Here is a 20,340-nt window from a genome sequence, read left to right as displayed (position 1 = left end):
TAATCCTCCACATTGAAAGCGGCCCGGGGAGAGAGCTCTCTCAGATTTAATTACTCTGACAGTAAGTAATTAGACTGCGGCCCCAAGGTTTCTAAAAACAACCGGCGGTTGTGCGATTCACCTTCCCAGAGCGCGGCGAACAGGGCAGCGGCAGGGCCGTGGGATCAGGAGGGAGGAGCCGGGGGAGGGGAGGGGAGGGGAGGGGGGTGGAGCCCGGAGGGGGGGTGGGAGGAGCAGAACGGTGACTCACGCAGCCAGGCAGGTGTCAGCTGAGAGGTAGGCAGGAGACTGCGGAGCAAACAGGTCTGGAGTCGGGCCATACCTCCAGCGCTAGGCGTCGAGTTTCGGCGCACGGGTCGGCCGCGTGGTTTCTGTGCACAGCCCGCGCTGAGCGCTCGCTCGGACTGACTTCCCTGCCGCGTGGCCTCCTCCCGCAGCTCCCGCTCCCCAGGAGACGCTCCTGCACTTCGCGGCCCGGCGCGGGCTCCGGCGAGTGGCCGTCTTCCTGCTGCAGCAGCCGGGGGGCCGGGAGGCCCTGAGGGTCCCCGACAAGCAGGGCGCCATCCCCGCCAGCGTCGCCAAGAGGAAGGGACACCGCCACCTCCAGCAGCTCCTCACGCCGTAAGTCTCTCCTCTGCGCCTCCCTCCCTCACACCTCCCTGTTTACTGAACGTTTACCTCAGTCTCAGGGTGTTCATGTGCAGCCTCTTCTCAGAAATGTGCATTGGTTTTCTTCTTTTAGTCTTTTGCGAAGAATAGAGTCAAGAAAAACTGCTTGTTGCCAAATATAATATGAGAGGAATGCATGAAGTGCATAGTCAAGTTGTGCTTGGTTTCATGCTTCACTGAAACGTTCTGCTGAAGAAATGTTATTCTGCTCAGCCTAAAACAACAGAGACATGTTTTTCTTTTCGAATCGGTACATTAAATTTCAATATTCCAACTTAAATTGGATGTTTTTTGGTGTTTGTGCAGTAAATTTCAATCTTCCGAACTTAAATCGGATGTTTTTTTTAGTGGCAAAATTGCGTATACAGGACCTGTCTTGTAAAGCGCATTGCGACAAACTGCGGACAAAGTGCAGTGTCTCAATGCTGAAAGGTATGGCGTGACGAAATTCCAGTGTCGAAATGTGTTTGGAAGTTAAGCAGAAGGACAATAAGGTCAGCTCGGACTGTGCTGTGGCATTGCACTCTCCCTGCATGAACAGCTAAAGTCAATAAAGCAGAAGGATTGTGTGTGTGCGTGTGTGTGTGCGTGCGCGGGCATGCGCGCGCGCGTGTGTGGGAGGGGGCGAAACTGGAGGTCTGTAAGTTCCCAGCACCTCTCTCCCCCCCCATGCCCTGTATCTGTCCCCCTCTCCGTGGTAAACACGGCAGTCTCAGATGGACAGTCCCGGCCAGACGCACAGACTCTGGATTATCTGTGATGTAATCCCTCCTTCGGTGAGCAGCTTTCGCTTGCAGCAGCTGCTCAGGGCCCGGCCCAGCGCGATGGTGACCTCGCTGGCCACACGTGGGCCAGCTCTCGTGTGCGGCGCCGGTTTCGTCATCCCCACCCCTGTTCGTCCCGTGCCCCCCCCCCCGCGCCGAAAAGTGGGACGCGTGACCGCGCGACCGCATGAATGAAAGTGTTCGCTCCGCTCGATACAAATGCTGTATTTTGCCTGGGGTCCCCTGCCCTATATCTCCTGTCTCCACGCAGAGGCTGCTGTCCCGGTTAGCAGTTTCAGATGGCGGGACTGGAAAAACGGCATTGCTGGAGTCGGCGTATTGGAACGAGCCGGGCCGCTGGCCTTGTCCGCGTTGTTTGAGAGGCTCCGGTGACTGACACTGGGTGGGGGGGGGGGGCGGCCTCTTGCGTCACGCCGCGAGCCGCTCGGTCTCCAGGGTCACCGGGTCCGAAGCGTCAGTGGCGCTCTTTATCGACGGGCCGCGGCGTAACCCGATAGCCGCAGGAGAGAGGGAAGGCACCCCTTGCTGCCTGAGCATGTGACCCGAGTGTTCCGGGGGGGGGGGGAGGGGGGCGGGGGATCGTTTACAGCGTCGCACAAAGCCTGGCTGGCTGCAGTGCGCCCGCAGCCGTGGAAACAGCCTCGCGCGCTCTCTCTCTCCGTCAGCCTCACCTTTTCCCCTCGTCGTTAGCGCCGCGACGCTAGTCTGCCGGAAGCTCCCCGACCGCAGAGGCTGCTCAGCGGAAGGTAAATAGCGCGTGTTTGCTGGGGTTGTTTTCTAAGGAACGGGCTTTGTTTTTTTGTGTCGGGAAGTCGCTGCTTTTCACTCGTCTAACTCCTCTTCACTTGCCTGTGGGTGTGGGGCAGGCCAAGAAGAGAGAGAGATTAGTTTCGCTGCACTGGGCCCATCCTTTATTTGCCAGATTAGAACTGTGGGTTTCGCCCAGTAAGTGTCAACTAATTTCAGACAGCGTTATTTTTGCATTTATCTCTCACTAATAGTAATGCAAGATCGAGCAAAGAGTGCACCATTGAGAAGTATCTATGCTTTTCTTCCTTGAGTTCTAGTGTCCGTGTCTGTCCTCAAGTTCTTAGTAGCAGTAGTGAATGCATGTTTATTATTAGTTCAGGTTTATGGTGATTTCACTCTTGAGCTGCTCAAATGCTGAACGAGCCTCTTTTCTTGTAGCTGTTTGTAAGTGATGTCTTTGGTTACCAAGGATACCTATTCAACAATTCACCCCCCCAACTGTTACATCATTATAAATACGGAGATCTCTATTACAGACTAAACATAATCTTTTTCTTCATCTTAGCCAGTGCTAAAGGGACTGGCTGTTTATCCGTTGTATAATTGATTGGTGGGTGTTATTTATATTCACCCAAACTGGTTTCGCTGAAGATTGTCCTCAGCGCCTGAACTCCTGACTCAGTCAGAGGAGTGTGTCGGTTCCTTTCTTTGTAAGTAACTGTAGAGGACTGCACATTCCACACAGTGTCACACACCCAGTCTCGATTGAGGCACATGCACTTAACTAAGTAATGAGCAATTCATACACATAGGTCTGGGTTCAGTATTCATCGTTTTGCATTAACATTGAATGAGAGTGATTGTACAACTGTGTCATTTTTAATTCATTTGGCTGTCGGCAAACTGCTGGAACTCGTGATTGCCCCGAAAAAGGAAACGTTCAGTTCAGCAAGCATTCAGTTCTCAAAGTTAAGGAAAAAAACAATTAATTACATCCATGGTTTTCTGCTCTGTACGCGACTGTATTTAGAAAGGCATGTCTACAGAAGAATTTTAGCTTCGCTGAGTGTTCTGAAACATCAGTTCTCGAAGGTTACTGGATGACATTCTTTCTCTGTGAGAAAATGCTTTTCGTGCCTTGATCAAGACCGATGAAATGCCAGCAGTTTGACAGGGCAGAAGCCATAATGAAGATGAACCTGTTTTAAGGGTGGCTGAAAATGAAAGAATGATTAAGACGAGTGAGTGAATTAAGAGGGGCGAGGTGCGTGCGCTGAATTTCGCCCTGGGTTAAAAGGAAGCTTAATCCTGACTCGCGCTGTGCGTGTTGATTGAGCGTGTCATGTGACTGGACTGCCTCTGAGCTGGCTGTCCGCGTTCTGCAGGGAGGAGATCGCCCCGTGGACGACGACAGTACCGTCCCCGAAGGCCTCGGAAGGGCGTGTGGTCCGGCACCATCCCAAGCTCAACACCTACACCCTGTCGGTGGCCACGACCCCGGGCAGCCCGCCACCCAGCCTGCAGGAGGACGTGGAGGAGCTGCGACAGCTGATTCGCCGCCACTCTGAAAAGAAGGTGAGCCGTTTCTCTCCCTATGTACCCTTCCCAGCATTCCCTATAAGGCACCAAGGTACTTCTGTGACCTCGTCAGTAAAGCCGCGTTTCCACCAAAAGTACCCGGAACTTTTAGTCCCAGGAACTACTTTTCAAGGAACTAAAAGGTTCCTTCAGCCCATTGTTGTCTGCGTTTCCACCGCGGTCTAAAGTCCCGCGAAGATTAGGCAAATTAGCCCACTGAAAAAGCGACGTTGTCGTCGGTCCATCTGTATCCATGATTTCTTCTGTAACCCCATACTACCACCGAAGTAGCCTACATTATTTTCTAATAACCGGGACAGCCCGGAGGGCTTTATTCCACTTATATACAACGGGTTACCAACAATGACTATATATGGTTACTTTTGTATTTATAGATTTTTATCGATTTAATCACCTGAAATTGAAATATTCTTGCGCGGCCGTTTGGGCATATTTTACCGTTGTCAAGCAAAACTGTCCTTGGTAGTTGGACTTGGACCGTTGTTATGCAACAAATATATAACAGGCCAATAGTCAGATTGTAACTGTTTTATATATCCTCTCAAACACATTCATTATGTTTTTATGCGAACATTCACTTTCATGTCTTGACATCCGAGGCGACAGAATGCATTCACATTCCACAAATAACTGGCAACAACAGCAGAAAACATGCACACGTCGTAAACAATTTGCTGTTGAATTGATTACTTTCTCATCGTCAATTCCATATAGGCTAATCGCAAAATGACAAGAATAGAACGAAAACTCGGACTTGCTTCAAAATTTAAATTAACAGTGGTACAGCCACCGTTTGCTTTCCTTCAAAGTTACTGCTAGCCGAGCAGCGAAGTGTGCCCTCCAGATGCGAACCATGCACCATAAATTAGTCCATAGTCTTCCTGGTCTTTTTGTGGAATTGAAGAATGGCAGAGTAAAATGATGGCAGTCTGAAAAAGCAAAAGGGACGATTACTAGAATTAACCTGTTATTTTACCCTGACAAAAAGTGCGGAAGGTGATTTCCAGTTTGCTTTTACTGTATCACCAATGTAAATTATGCAGAACTACCGCATATCTCACATAACTGTATCAAACGTTTTGAGTCAATTGCAACGGGCTAACAAAGAAAATCCGGAAGAAAATATTCAGCAACCGAATTAAACCGTTTTAATGTTTTACGTAATATGCTGTCCCAGCACGAATGCTTAACATTTTATAAAACGAATACTAAAGCAAGAAAAGAACAGAAGAGCACACATGTTATAATTCCAAAACGTTGGCAGGCTATAACCAAAAGTAGGCTACTGCACCGCATAACATGCAAGCTTGATTTCAAGTTATTATGAAAATAAATCAGTTTGCGGCTGCAGATTTTTAAAAATGGCGGTTGAAATAAAACACTGCGCGTAGTCGCGTAAATTTCAGCGCTTGCGCCCCACCCCAAAAGTTCTGGTACTTTTGGAAAGTACTTCCCCCCGGTACAATAAAGTCCCCAGAACATAATTGAGACCCTAGTTCCTGTGGTCGAAACGCACTGCGTTCCTCAAAAGGTTCCTAGTTCCAGGGTAAAGTTCCTGCGGTGGAAACGCGGCTTAAGAGAATTTGACTGGATGTCTATTTGGAATGTCCAGTGAATACTTTCCCTGGTGTAAATGCTTATTTAGATTTTCTCCCAGAAAACATGAAATATATTTGGTGAATCGCCCTTGATTTTAAATCAAGGGCGATTCAGTCAGGGCTTTAGTCAGGGAATACAGTAGCAAGTAGCAGCCGTGTATCTTCACAGTTGTTAAATTGGTAAACAGCTGTTAAAGGAAGGTGACGCTAACGTGTTCATTCCTCTTTCGTTGTCAGGGAGCTCCCTCGACGCAGCCACAGACCGAACTCCAGGAGACGGGCCAGGAATGTGGCGACAGCCTCGGAACTGTGACAGAACGAGCCGGTTTGGACCGGCTACAGCAGGACTGCCTTCACATCGCAGAGCAGAGGCCTGAGGAAGAGGAGGCCCGGCACGTCGACCGGCCGAGCCAGACCGGCCCGGTTACCTCGGAGCCCCCCTCGGAGCCCCCCTCGGAGCCCCCCTCTGAGCCCCCCTCGGAGCCCCCCTCGGGCGATGGCAGCGTCGGGGAGAGCGCGCCCCCCTGTCAGAACAGTGACGGAGATCTCCAAATCAGAGAGGAAGGGGGGGCGGAGCCCAGCTGCTGTCTCGCTCCTGTAGGGGATTGTGGGAAAGCGTCAGATAAAGGTGACGCGGCGCAGGGCGGGGGGAGCCCTGATTTGAGCGCGCCGTCCTGCGAGGAGCGGCAGCAGGAAGCCGATACAGCCGAGGCCCTAATCAGCGCCGCGCAGGGGGCCCGCAGAGACAGCCAGGAAGGGGAGCGAGGCGAGGAGCGGGCGAGCGAGACCGCCGCGCAGACCGCCGGCATGGGACACGCGCAGTCGCAGGAGCGCCCCGAGGAGGAGGAGGGGCGGGAGCGCGCTCAGGAAGCGGAACAGCACGGAGAGAAAGCGCCGGAAGCCCCGAGCGACGGGGAAAGGGAGAGAGGGTCGGAGAGCGAGCGGGCGCTTTTCGGAGAAGTCCTCGCGCAGAGCGGACGGGAGGACGGTAGGGAGATGCAGGACGTCGAGGCCGGCCCCGAGCGTCCGTGCGACGCCGACCCCCGGCCGATTCCCCGCGAGACGGAACCTAAAACGGACTCGGAAACGAAACGGGATTGTTCTAGAGAAAACGAGGGGGACGGCAGCGAGGAGAACAGCACTGAGGCTCCTCAGGGTGGGCAGGTTGGCTGCGGGGAGCCTCATTCCGGCGCTGTAGCAGAAACAGGAAATGTGAGCGATCGAGCCGACAGCAGCGCGGAGTCAGCTCTTACTGCGGGGGCGGAGCCTTCGCAGTCAGAAAGCGCAGAGGAATGCCTCGCCCTGGCGCAGCAGGAGGGCAGCTTCGTGGACGTGGATTCTCCCGAGCCCGATACGGCGCCCCCTGCTGATGACCGGACCGCCTGCACCCCACAGGATTCAGTGGAGCCCAAGGAGGAGAAGCCCACACCCAGCGTGGAGGAGAGTGCTGTGGACACATGTCAACAGGAGAGCCAGAGCTCTGCTGTCCATTTGGAATACACAGAACCATCCGCCACTAAGAATGACATCACTTCCTCCTCCTGTCCCCAAGAGGCTGGTTCCTTAGAAGAAGGGGCCGGAAGAGGTGATGTAAGTTCGGAGGAACTCGCTCCCTCTAGTGAGGAGGACCCCCTCCTGTCCATCAGCAGCTCCATGGCTGAGCCCTTCCCCCTGCCTGAGGTCTCCACGGTAACACCACCCACCCAGGAAGTTAATTCTCTGGAAGAGGAGAAAATAGCCGTGCCCTCACAAATGGATGAATCCATCACTCATTCGGACTCTGCTTCCCACTCGGAAGGAACCAGCCAGGCCCAGCAGGAGGAAGAGGGTGGAGCTGCCGGGATAGCATCCATTACCGAGCCCAACCTGCCATCATCAGCCAATGAGGACGTGACAGGGGTGTTACTGCAGGAGTCTTCTCCAGGGCTACCCCAGGAGGAGCCCAAGAGTGATGGATTTGCAAGGGCCCTCGAGGGCCAGGGTGAACTGACTCAGGAGGGCGAGGAGCCTGAACTCAAACAGGAAACTCAGGACACTGCCCTGGAATCAAACGGCTCTGACACAGAGCCAGCCACACCCTCCTGCCCTCAGGAAGCTGTGATTCACTTCGAAGAACCACCCCTTCCAGAAACACACATAGAGAAGGAGGAGGAGGAGGAGGAGGAGAATGACCGGGCACTTGAGGAGAAAGGTGATGGTCGGTCCACACCTGAACCCAGTCCTGAGGTCCCAGAGTCTGGGGTGACCGCTGAGACTGCCTCTGTAAACGGGGGAGATTTGGGACCAGAGAGTCTCCCGGAAGCACCGGAACAATCCACAGAGGACACCCCGGAGCAGGCGGCAGTCACGCCGAGCCTGGAGGCTGCGGTCGAGGAGAGGACGGAGAACACGGACGGAAAACTAGCCGCGGGTGAGGTCATCGATTCCTCCGCCGGCCGTGACGACAGCACGGAGGATGACGTCACCGTCCTGGTGAGCGGTCTGGAGACGACACAGGAGGAGCCTGACCTGCGGAGCCCGACTGCACCTGTAAACTGTGACCCTGTGACCCCTGACCTGGCTGGGGTCATCTCCCCCAAGGATCTCACCCGCAACCTGACCCCGGCCCTGGAAAGAGTGGAGGAAGAGTCTGAGGAATCAGGGGAGTGTAGGAGTCCGAGTGAAGACCTGCCTCACGCCACTGTTATGAAAGGTAAGCAAGATCAGCACAGTGGTGATTTAGTTTAGCACAGTTTAGCAAAAAGAGGTCATTGGTGTCTGATTGTTGTGTGGTAACGTCTACTGTGTGGATAGTTAAGCTTTGTTCCTGTATGATGAGTCTAAGCCAATAACACTAAGGTCAATGCCTCCTGCTCCTGTTTGGCTTGTTATGTAACGGTAGTGTTACTTTTTGTCTCACCCCTTTTCTCTTTTGTCTGGAAGGATTATTCAATCCAAGCGTAATGAGACAATAATCTGGTTTTAGCGGGAAGGCAGTAAAGCCCTCCTCTAAGGACATGGTCACGTGACTGTCAGCACGCGACCATCAGTTATGTCCCTGTGTTGACTTTGGCGGTAGAGTGAAAACAGGTCTATGGTCTTCAGGCATTCCTCATCTCAACGGTTCACCTTCACCATGTCATTTTAGCCTATCTTCTGATAAGAGGCCGCATTATTCTTTATTCTTTATTCTTTATTAAGTTCTGCTCAAAAACAGTGAAGTACCCATCTCTGTTATTAACAAAGACCTGAGTAGGGAGGGAATGTTTACACTGTGTATTGTGCAAATCTCCATATCCTAGCAACGGGTGACCTCATAAGATCCTCAGGGAAGTGTACATCTTCTGTTTCAACTTTTCCAGCCTTGTTCATTTTTTTATTTCGGGTGTGAGACACTTGGACAGGGCCATATTTTTTATTTTATTTTTGAACTTGGACAAAAGCAAACGGATGCTAAAATAGCTGCGCTGGGATTTCCTTAAAAATCTACACACCATGTTATTGGAAGATAACTATTCTTGTTTTATTAATTTCCTGAAAAACAATTCTCTTTCTTTTGTTTTTCATCAGCTTTTATTTTTGGCCTCTAAAATCATGTTTGTGCAGATTAATTTAAAAAATACTTACTTCGATTTCACATAGTTTGCTCATAGGGGCTAGTATGTGTGTTTATATGCAGATCACACACGTGCGCACACACACCCACACACACACACATACGGGCACACATCACCGTGATCCAGAATCAAATTATCTTTATTATTTAGATTGACCTTAAGATATGCAGCCACCAGGAGATTACCGCCTGCATTAAATTAGCTTGATTTACTCCTTTAAGGAAGTAGAACAGCCTCAGGGTTCGAATTAGCATCAGTGGGTGGTGACAGATCCCAGGCCCCCTGACATGTGATTGGCAGGGAGCCCTAGGTTGATCTGTAAGAACATCTCTAATGTGTCGTATGTTCCCCACGCACAGAGGAGACCAAGGCCCTTCCAGCCGGAGACGACGTTGATGGTCGGAGAGAATCGGCTTCCGGAGAGGGGACGGGCCCAGGGGACAAGGTACGTCCCGACCGGCGTCTCGTTTCGGATTTGAATCTGAAATTGGATCGTCGCGCGGTCGTCGCGAGTGTAAGTTATGAACCCGGGCTCTCCGGCCGGGCGAAGGTCGAGTCCGAAGGAGAGATTTACCGCTGTTTCTGGGAGCCTGCTTGGAAACGGGCTCCGCTTACGTCACGCGGCTTACCGTCCCCCGGTCAGTTTTTTTTAACAGATCTCCCCTTCGATCAGCCTTTGCATTCGAGAAACGACCTCGAGAACATGACGTAGATATCAGGCCAGGATCTGACCTCGACCCCGGGGTTAGACTGGCGTGATGTGGGAAAGTGCTCGGCGTGCATTTCACTGCAAGAGAGAGAGAGAGAGGGAAAAATAATCAGGGAAAAAGAGATGATATCATAGGTAAAAAAACACGGAAGATGAGGAGGTTTTATTGCCCCCGGCTTCGGCGGAGCTGGAAGTCCCTGTTTGACTTCCACGCTGAAAGGGCAGCACACTGAGCGCTTTATTGTCCGTCCCCTTCCTGTGGGAGACCCCATTGTTCCCCGATCCTTTCCTATTCTGCGCCAAGTGCCCGGATCCACTCGTGAGCGCTGCGTTGCTGGCCAATTGGAGCTGCCGATAGTGGAGGGACACTGAAAACCTCTGTTATTCGAGACGGCCTGTAATAATGGAGACTGTGTATAGCCTTGGTGGATTTGTGCAGTCAGTGTTTAAGCCAGTATCTGTCATGTGAAACAGCTTGGGTAATGGTAAACCAGGGACAGAATGTCTGTGATATTGCTCTACTGTTGGTGAACCATTTCAGTGTCCCAAGTCTTTTGGACACTGGTGATTCAACCAACAACCTTTTTGTTTGAGGACAGACACTATCACGCTACCTGACATACACATAATGAGTTTATCACTCTCTTTTATTGTGTCATTCCATCTTTCTTATTGTTCACTGGCAGCCTCAGAGACTCGTTTGAGGCGTGGATCTGTGGGCTGGGTTAATATCTTGATATATGACTCTATATTTGGTTAACGTCTTCAATATCTTTGGCAGCAACAGTCCTATCATGTGACTGACTTAGTTTGTTGCTTTTTAAAAACCATTGCTAAAAGCTAAAAGTCTTAGCCTGTATAAGAGGGTATGTCTACATGTCCGCAATAAAAGTATAAAGTTCCATGGTAACTGCTCTTTTGACCTGTGTGTGCAGTGCAGTTGTGGGAAAAGAGACAGTGACATTATGACCAATGAGGTTAAAGGTTGGCTGGGCAGAGGGTGTAACCATGCTAAGTTTGTCCTGTCCATCAAAAATAGAACAGTTTACTGGACAACACAGTACTCAGCCTCACATACACTGCACAGACAGGCCATTAATGTGGGATGAGCTTATTTTTATACTGGAATCACACGTTTGTGTGGCCAGCTGCAGTTGATTCCACAATAAGGTGAATTGCCAATAGGGTGAATTGAGACTGTTATGTTGTATGCTGTGTATATTGTAGAGGCTCTCTCTGTATAGGTTATAAATGATATATTGTTGGCCTATTCTGTAGGCTTGCCTACTGACTGGCTGGTCACTTATCACTTTTCCTGATTTAGTTTTAAGATCACCATTGTGTAACGTGTCAGACTTTTCGTACTGCGACGTGGTGTTCAACACGTACTCACCGTGCTGTAACAAGTTCCCTTGCGCACAGTCTTATCTTTTCACCAGCAGGACAAACAGCCACCATCGATCTGCTCACTTGGGCTCTGCTCTCTTTGCTACATTGTTGGCATTCGAAAGCCATTATGTTTGTGATCCTGCTCTGTGCTAGGCTCTTAAGATACAATTATCAGCAGCAGCATGTGGCTACAGACACAAAGAACCCAAAACACTGTTTCTTTCGCTCAGAACCTTTATAACAGATGCCAGAAACGTGAAACAAGCTTTCTAAGAAAAAGGATTCCACTGAACTTGCACTTATGTTATTTTTTTTACTACTTTAGAATGCACTGCATCATGGCAGTTGGATGTTCTAAGTGAATGAGAGGCAGAACATGAGAAAATAAACAGAATGGTGAAGACATGCAGCCAGACATCTCCTCAGTGTGCAGCATCTGGCTGCGTTCTTGCTGACAGCTCCTACAGACAGGAAATGTACAGCTAAAGTCATATCCCTTGCCACGTCAATGTATGTCGGGCTATGGTGAGTAGGCGCTACAGACAGTGAGAACAAGGTAGCTCGCTGCTCGCGTTTTTGTTCCATTGGCGAAAGTCTGCCTACCTCAGGGGATTTGATTGCATGAGTATATGGCAATTTTAATACGTGTTAAACTCCGGAGAGGTTGTAACAACGCTCTTGTGTTTGTCCCTGCTATTTTCTACCGGATATCCCTCATTGAAAACCATTGCTTTCACTACTTTGGCTTAAAATTTCTGTCTATACGTCTCGTCATTCTAAAAATGTGCATCTGCGTCTCATAATTATCTGAACTACAAAGCAGAAGTGGCTTTGGGAGGTTTGGGATATGACAGCTATAGATATTAAAAAATCCTGAAATGACAATGAAATGAATATCATATGCTAATGAATTCAGGACGGGAGGAAACTTAAATAAATATTATGTCACCTACCAGTAGAGGGCGCTCTAACATTTCTGTCTCTTGGTGACCAGTTTTGACTTGGCATCTAACATTGAATTTTCAATTTAAAAAATAATCTTGAACGTTTAGAAATCATTTTGATGAGTACCTGCCTTTGGGTGTTTTTCACTGCATGTTGTACACAGCTTAATAATTACTTACAGAAATGAGCAGGAACAGAGACGTTTTCTCCATCTAAAAGTTCCTCTAGATTCTGGAGGCAGGCAGGGTCTGTGGCCTGGAAAATGAGCTTCAAAGGCAGACTTTGTTGCTGCTCTGCCAACGTTTTGTCCTGGAATGTCCTCATGCTCCCCCTTGTGTTGTTTTCTGGTATAACACTTTCCAGATGTTCCCATAGAGTCTCCTGCTTATTGTCCTCCTCCATGCTATTGGGGGAAAAACAGGGAGTTACTGTTCACGGTCCAGGATTCCTGCAGAGATATCATTCCCACGTCCCGTTTAAAGCTTTTGTGGCCGGGCAGGGCGCTCCATGCTGGCGCACTGTTGCAGTTTGAGACTAATTGAGAAAATAGTCCAGGAGTGGCTTTGTTTGAAATGCAATTGGTTGGCTTGGCTTTACAGATCAGTCATGCCAACATCTAAGGACTTGGCCCTTCTTGAGAGGTGGAGTTGTTACTGCGAAGGGGATACCGGAGATTGTTCCACATCATGGCAGTTTTAATAAATCTGGGCATTGGAGAGGTGTCTTTAATGGCTCGTGAACCAAGGCTCGCTTGCAGTGGTTCGGTTGTTACCCTGATTGTTGCATCGTGCATCTATGCAAGACCCTCACTGCGCACATAACTTTGGCTGGGTCTGTGGGTTGGTGCGTGAGTAGGGCTTTCATTACCTCTCCAGAAGATTCAGAAACTGGCAAGTGCTGCAATAAAAATACAACCAAGTGGGGTGGTTGCATAGCAGGAAGTCATGTGACAACAGTTGGAGGCAGCAGCAGAAATTATACAGCATTTTAATGTGCTACAATATCACACTTTAATTTTAATAAAAGTAGCTGAAGCTGTTTTTTTACATAAAAAAAAAAAAATTACTAGGTTGATTTATCAAGGAGATCAACTGAATGCCACATCTGGTCTCAAAATGAACGATGAGTAAACCTTTTGACAAATAGGCCGTGAACTGCTGACTCCAGTGTTGCAAATGTTTCTTCAGTTGTGGTGTGGAAGGCGTGCAAGGCTCAGGTGATTTGGTGTCTTTCGTTGATACCTGCACGGCCATTGCAGTGTAGCAATACGTGCTTATTCACATGGCAGCCTACTCGACTGTTGAGCCCTAATGAAGGATTGACAGGTCTGAGGCCTCTGTCACTTCAAAGCACACGTCATCAGGTGGGGACAAACTCCAGCCTACGTGTCAGTCACAGCCACTGAATACTCTCAAATGGTCAATAGTTTACCTCACAAATTTAACTTAACCATATGTATGCCATTGAAAACCGAAGTGAATAGCTAGGTTAGTAACTATCCAGACCTCAACCCTTGAGAAAAGGGTGTTGTTTGAGGTTCCAGAAACTGCAGTTATTCAATGGCAGGCATGTCTGAGGCTAATTAATAAACTCTTGGAACGAGAGTCCAAGCAGAAACTTTGCCCGGGGTTAACTTTCTCACAGAACCACCCTCCGTGCCCAGGAACAGGTGAGTGACTCACTTTATGCTCTTGGCAGTGGCAGGGCAAGGGCGGTATGCCGAAAATAACAGGGAGCGGGCGATGGAGTCACTTCCAGAGGGCAGGAGAGTCTGTTTTCCCAGAGCATGCAGTTTCTGCAGGAGTGTCGTTTGCCCGTTGAGGAGGACGGGGGTGTGCGTACGAACTGAGGCTCCAAATCATTGGTGGGCCTGGCACGCTCGGTCCATTCATGGGTGTTTGTTCATTGTGGGCTCAAGCACTACTACCCACAGTGCAATGCACCTTTCTCCCCTTCTCTCCCAGCCTGGAGAGAGACCGAAATTGTGATTGGACGTTCAGCAGGTGACATGCATTTAGGAATGTTCCAGAGCCAGACAGGCAAATGTGTAATTTACCCTTAAAAAAGGAGACTTTTTCAATCCCCCTCTCTCCCCACTACGTTCACTGTGTCTTCTGACATGTTTCGTGTTCGTTGCTTTTTTTCTTTTCTTTTCTGCAAAGACTACATACTCCTCATGCACATTCATATATACTATAGCTTAGTCAACTTTGAATAAATAATGTATATAATGTATAATAAAGATTGTAATTAATAAACCGTAAACGCTTCCTTCTGGGTAGTCAGTTTTAATTTTTGACCTTGAGAATATTATGAACATAATATTAAAGTAACATGGCAAACTTTCTGTGTAAGATGTTAAGGCTATGTCTATTTAGTAGAGGAGTAGTTAATCAAATGATTTTTATTGGGACAGGCAGGAGATCTCCTTTGTGTCTGGTGGGTGGAAATAGAAGCGAGCTCTTTGTTAGCGCTAGCCTGTGAAGCCAGGGAAATGTGGAAGTGTTTACTCAGGGAGGGGTCATGTAGGAGGGGGTGGGGTGGGGGACTGAAAGCAGGAAACCATGTGGCAGCATGCGTGTGTGTCTGTGTGCGTGTGTGTGTGTGTGTGTGTGTGTCAGTACATAGGAGTACAGATTACAATGTGAATATAAAAGATAATGAAGGGAGAATTGAGTGCTTCTGTCAGGATACCAGAACACGCAGCAGAACGTTTAGCAGCTTTAGGGGTTTATTGACATGGAAAGAAATGGTCATTCCGCCTGGAAAATCATGTTAAAAGTTAAAGGTTAATGGGTTTCGCTCCTCAAGAGCGGGAAAGGTCACCCAACTGCCTTTTATTAGCATTTTACCTCTCTGAGCTCACATGCACTATGGAAATATTAGTGTGTGATGTCTATCCATTGATACTGAATGTTTCTGAAACTTTTGCCTCTGCAGTCATTTACCAAACAAAGCAAGCAAATTTTTTATTCATTTTTTTGCAGAAAGCATGAATTTTTTTTGTCCTCATAGGTTCAGTTGGCTGATTTTCTGTGTTCTCTCTGAAGAGACCAGCCCCGTAACAGTTTGGCAGGGATTCTGATTTTCCAATTTGAAGTTGCCTTTCCACTGTTCACTTAATAGCAGCAATATTAGGAGGACCCTGGTTGTGTAACTGCTTTTTGTTCTTCCGTTTTACGGTTTGATTTCCATGGTACCAGCGGTTTGGGAATTGGAGAATTCTCACAGATGTGCTGGCTTTGGTCTTCTGTTATTTTGTATATGACGTTAGCATTTGAATTACATTTTTATTTTAACCACATTTTAACACTTTACGCTATTGTATTCAGTTGTCATATACAGAAGTTTTATTGTATATTATTTGTTTATATTTATATGAAGTTGGTAGTATTAGTAGTTCTGTCAGTTTAAAAATACATCTTCTTACTTCATACTAAAGGCAGCCATTTTACTTACTATTTACTAAATTCGCATAACCTTTTTGAATCATTTGTCATTCAACGGATCTTTTTTATCTGTTTAATCTTCTTGGAAAGCCTAAACAAATGGAAGTAGTGACAATGTCGTCGGTGAAACGCGAAATCGCAGTTTCTGGCGGAAGCGTCTGTCTCCCTTCCTTCTCCGGGCGTGGCGATGCCGCGCTGGGCACCGAGGACAGCGCGGTGATTAAACTGGCGTTGTCTGTCGGCGGGCATCGCCGCCGGCCTCATCACACGCATGGATGCCTTATCAGCCCTGTCCCAGTGGATGGGCTCTTCCTGCCGCTCAGGAACTGAGCTCATCGCTGTGATTCAACTCAACGAGAGAGGGAGAGCGGGAGAGAGAGAGAGAGAGAGCAAGAGGGAGAGAGAGAGCGAGAGAGAGGGAGGGAAAGAGAGAGAGAGAGGAAGAGAGAGAGAGAGATTCAACTAAATGAGAGCGATTCAACTGAACAAGAGAGCGAGAGAGATTCAGATAAATGAAGAGAGATAACTAAATGAGACCGAGGGGGAGAGAGAGAGAGAGAGAGAGAAAGAGAGAGAGAGAGGCAGGGAAAAAGAGGGTGAGAAGGAGGGAGAGAGAGGGGTGAAGGGAGGGGACAGAGCGTATGAGGGAGGAGGGAGGGGGAAGGAGCCGAGAGGCTGGTTCTCTGCACAGATGTGAAGGATTGGGAGCCTCTCAGTTTTCCCAAAGCCTTCCGCGAGGACTGCACTGGTCGGGGCTTCATGTTGGAATCTACAGCCTTGCTATTCAAAAGCACTACTTTTCACCGGAGGAAAAGATGTACGAGCGACACAAGCGGAGGTACAGCCTGTGTGCCAAAGGGGAGAGGGCGGTGAACGTGGTCCTGATAAAGGTACGAGTCGGTCTGCACGGGTTTTTGGCGGGTTTGTTTTCCTTCATTTTTCATTTAGCGGAAAAACGTGCCTACCCCAGTTCATGCATGAAGCCTCTAAGGAATTGTCTAAGGAGCGTTAGAATTTCATCACCTACTTTTTCCCCCTTAAACTTGTCTTTGCCTACACTTTGCCCGTTCAAACGATGAAATGGACAGTCGCTGTGATTGCCTGATTTGCACATGATTTGCCTTGCCTGCTTTCAGCTTTTGCGAAAGGGATGCGTGTGGTGGTTTTTTTCTTTTTTCTCCTTTCTCTTTTCAAACTCGATAGCAGTCAGATGGGAGCGTCTCGCGTTTGCAGACGACCTCACGCTCTCAACGGCGGAGCGTACTGTTAGGGTGGAGTTTGTTATTGGGTCCGTAATGGGGGGCCTGCGGACCAGATCCCAGGAACCGTTATGCTTCGCAGAAGTTGACTTGGGTTGGAGTTTCGTCTCTCTGGGGGTCTCTTTGAAGCTTCACTAATTCTGTTAGCGATCCTGTTCTGTCGCCACATGCATACTTGATTTTCTTTCGCTCGCTCCCGGTGCCGTGCACTACAGAGCTAGCCTTGTACTGCCGGCAGTCCTGGAAAATGTGGGTAAACACTGTCAGTTACAACCGCCATTTGGATAATGGCACGATAAGCGTTGAATTCATTATATTTGACGCGTGTTCCATACCATGACGGTTTTTCTGATCGCCCCAACATCGCTCGCAGTGCGCCAGTCTACAGAGCTAGCATTGTTGTGATGGCCAGATTGTTGCAAATGTGGCTTAACACTGTCAGTTATAATTGCTCACAGTAGAACCATTATGAGTAGATCCCTGCTTTCGCACAAGTATGTGTTAAGGGAGAGAGGAAATGTTATGGCACGATATGAGCGGTGTGTTGGGGTAGCTAGTGCTGGACAGGTCATGACTGGAGAATGCTCATCGCTCCTTTTTTTAAATAAGGCTCTGCTTTCCTTCTGCCTGCTGCTGGGCTTCTTTTCATTCTTAGCGGTGTGTCAGAATGGCAGAAGAATGCCAGTCAGTGTATGTTCAGTGGTCTGGGCTCTGTCTCTGTTCTCAATGGCAACAGCCAGTTTGTCGATTAGGGGTGCCCGATAGCGCCCCGGGCACTTTAGCATGTCATGCGTTATCTCCTCTCGCGGAATGGCGGGCGTGGCGCTGGCATCCCGGCGTCTCGGCCCTGCGTTCCATCAAACGTCCCCGCCAGTCGCCGGGCAAAGGGAAGGCGGAAGATGCCGCTGGAGGAATTCGGTTTGACGCTTAACGGTTAAAGGGAGCCCTGCAGTCACCCTGGGCAAGGCCCAAAGATCCCCCTGCTTTGCAGACTTGCCCTGTTTAACTGCGAGACTGCTTGGTGCATAGCTTCATCTTCTCGGTGCATAACTTCAACAACTGCTTCTGTTGGTGTTGGCTCAGGTGAGCCTCCCCCCTTTCGCTATACAGGGCTTTGAGATTGTGAAAAGCACTATATAAACGCAGTCCATTACTGTCTAGAGGCCTGTTTCCACTGAGAAGGGTAGCGATAATTATATTGATAAATCCTGTTCTGTACATTGTTCAAACCATTTTATTATTTTACACACCTGCCAGTCAATAAAGATCTGCTTCCCAAGAGCATAGAAAGAGCACAGCACTGATTGTTCAGGCCTGTATCATCACTGGCGAGGCCAAGAGTGATCTGTCCTCATCCCGGCTCATTCAAACCGATCACCATGGCTACGCCACTTTATTTCTGTCATTTGTATTGGAATGATTTGTGTTATTACAAAGTAATGGTTCCTGGTGGAAATGGGCTTTAGCTGCAGGAGGCTGTTGACGTAGGCTCCGGCAGGGCCCGGTCCTGCTGCCGGGCCCCAGAGAGCGAACGGTGAGGGGCAGGATGCGCTCGGCGGAGGTCTGGGAAAAGGAGCGCTCTCCTCCTAACCGTTTCCTCTGGCTCCCAGCCTGGGCGGTTGGATGGAAATGGGCGGGCGGCCAAAGTGACTTCATAACACAGCGCGCCTTTGAAAAGCCCATTCTCACACTCGCACCCGAGCCGGAGGCCTGCTGTCTTCCAGGCCAAGAAAACAAACATTTCTTAAATGGTTCCCGAGGCCCTAGCAACCGAAAACACCGTCCCGGACGGCAACATCTATTTATAGTGCTCCTATTAATTGATCCATCTGTCTTCATCGTTTGGCAGTTTTCTTATTGTGTCTGCTTGTCAACCAAACTACTTAGCTGTGTCAAAGTCATGCCGGCCATTCTATAAAGTGCCAGGGCTATGACCCCTGATTTTTAAACCATATGTGTTTTTATTGGGTACGTTCTGTAATATTGGGCGTCGCTACCTGCCCACCGGTGTCCGGTTTTCTCTGCAGACAAAGGTTTTTGGCTTTGTCTGTATCGCTGCTCTCCCCGTGAATTGAAGGTGAAGAGCCCTGAGCTGCACCTAACGTGGCGGTTCTTTCACCTGAGGCCAGCAGAGCACTGTACCGGTGTGCCGTGGGGAATCCTGGGAGGATTAAGCCAGAGAAGCCTTCAGCCAATCAGGAGGGGCTTTGGGATTATGGGATTGGGCATCTCTGTCCTCCTTGATCCTGACACTCACAGAGCTGCAGCAGGGTCTGGTGCATTTGAAATCAATTTGGTTTCTCGTATTTATTTGTGAAATTCTGATATTGCGTGTTGGGAGTGGTTTGAAGACCGGTGGGACAGCTGTGAAAACATTTCTGGTGTACACATGTTCTGTCTAATGTCCAGAAGTACAAGTTGGCAGGCACAATATGGCCACCGTGGACTGACACAGCTCATTTCAAATTCTAACACACACGTTAAATTCATGGGAAACCAGGAGGTTATGTAAGTGGTAAAACAACCAAAATGTCTGTAGTTCTGTGAAGGTATTGTTGCTGTTATATGGTAACAGTTGCAGTACAGTATGCAAGCCCATGGATTTCACTTGTATAGACATCCACTGTCTATTTTCACTGGAGCTGGCAAACCACATGAACAGGAATATTTAAATATAAAATGCTGCTTTTGAATTTTGGCATTCAGGCATGCATGCAATGTGCTTCCTGCATTTCTGCTTGGCCTAATTTATGAGGCAGATTTATCAAGGGGGGGACCTACATGTAAAAAGGGTACATATCAGACGTTTTCTAGTCCAACTCACTGAAATTCAGATCAACATCTTTGGTGTCGTTTTGTGACAAGTTCTTTTTAATGTTAAATATATTATTGTTATTATGGTAATAATAAATACATTTCAAATAATTCAATAATATTTTATGTTACACATACACACACACACATACAGTGAGTTGTAGATACCAGAGTCTCTAATCTCAAGTGTGTGTGTGATGGGTGGATGCCAGCCAGACAGCTCCCAGATGTTTATGTGAAGGCTACATGGTAGATCAATGCCAGTCTCTCAGGTGTGTGTGTGTGCGTGTGTGTGAGTGTGGGTGTGTGTGGGTGGTGTGCAGGTGTTGTTAGCGTACCACTGGTATGAACATGTCCTCCACGCCTCCTCCAGCCATCTTGACACCAGACGTACACGTTGTCATGCGGCTTCCTCGCTGAAATCGCCCCCCGGTGTTTGTGGTGGATTCGGGTGTGTGGTGTGTAGGTCTGTTCATGTGGTCTGCTCAGGAATGGCAGAGGTCTTTTTATCATCAGCATGTTTGTGCTCGTGCATTGGGGGGCTGTTTGATATCGGTGTGGCTTTTGGTGGGAAGGGGCGCTGAACCGTGTGTGTGTGTGTGTGTGTGCTTGTTTGCGTGTGTGTGTGTGTGTTTCTGGGGAATCTACCCACTATGCTATGCAACCGGGGCCCAGGGCTTGACTTGAGGACAACAGAGCTCAGTGTTCCTGCCCTGGCCAGCAGTGCCCGGGGCAAACAGAGCGCGCTCAGTGCAGCGCTGAGAAGGAGGGCTCCTCA

General features: G+C 48.9%; 1 protein-coding gene across 1 annotated transcript in view; it reads left to right on the top strand.

Moving 5' to 3' along the window:
• LOC135256155 (A-kinase anchor protein 13-like) overlaps nt 1-20,340 on the top strand; it is a 101,776-nt gene that overhangs the window by 42,535 nt on the left and 38,901 nt on the right. The window contains exons 5-8 of the mRNA XM_064337999.1: nt 438-621; nt 3,590-3,779; nt 5,639-8,093; nt 9,357-9,442. Coding sequence (XP_064194069.1) covers nt 438-621; nt 3,590-3,779; nt 5,639-8,093; nt 9,357-9,442 — 2,915 coding nt within the window. The remainder of the gene's footprint in view (nt 1-437; nt 622-3,589; nt 3,780-5,638; nt 8,094-9,356; nt 9,443-20,340) is intronic.

The sequence above is a fragment of the Anguilla rostrata genome, chromosome 5 (assembly GCF_018555375.3).
Source record: "Anguilla rostrata isolate EN2019 chromosome 5, ASM1855537v3, whole genome shotgun sequence".
NCBI lineage: Eukaryota > Metazoa > Chordata > Actinopteri > Anguilliformes > Anguillidae > Anguilla > Anguilla rostrata.
Note: the sequence above shows the minus strand (reverse complement) of the source record. Positions and strands in the feature narration are given on the sequence as shown.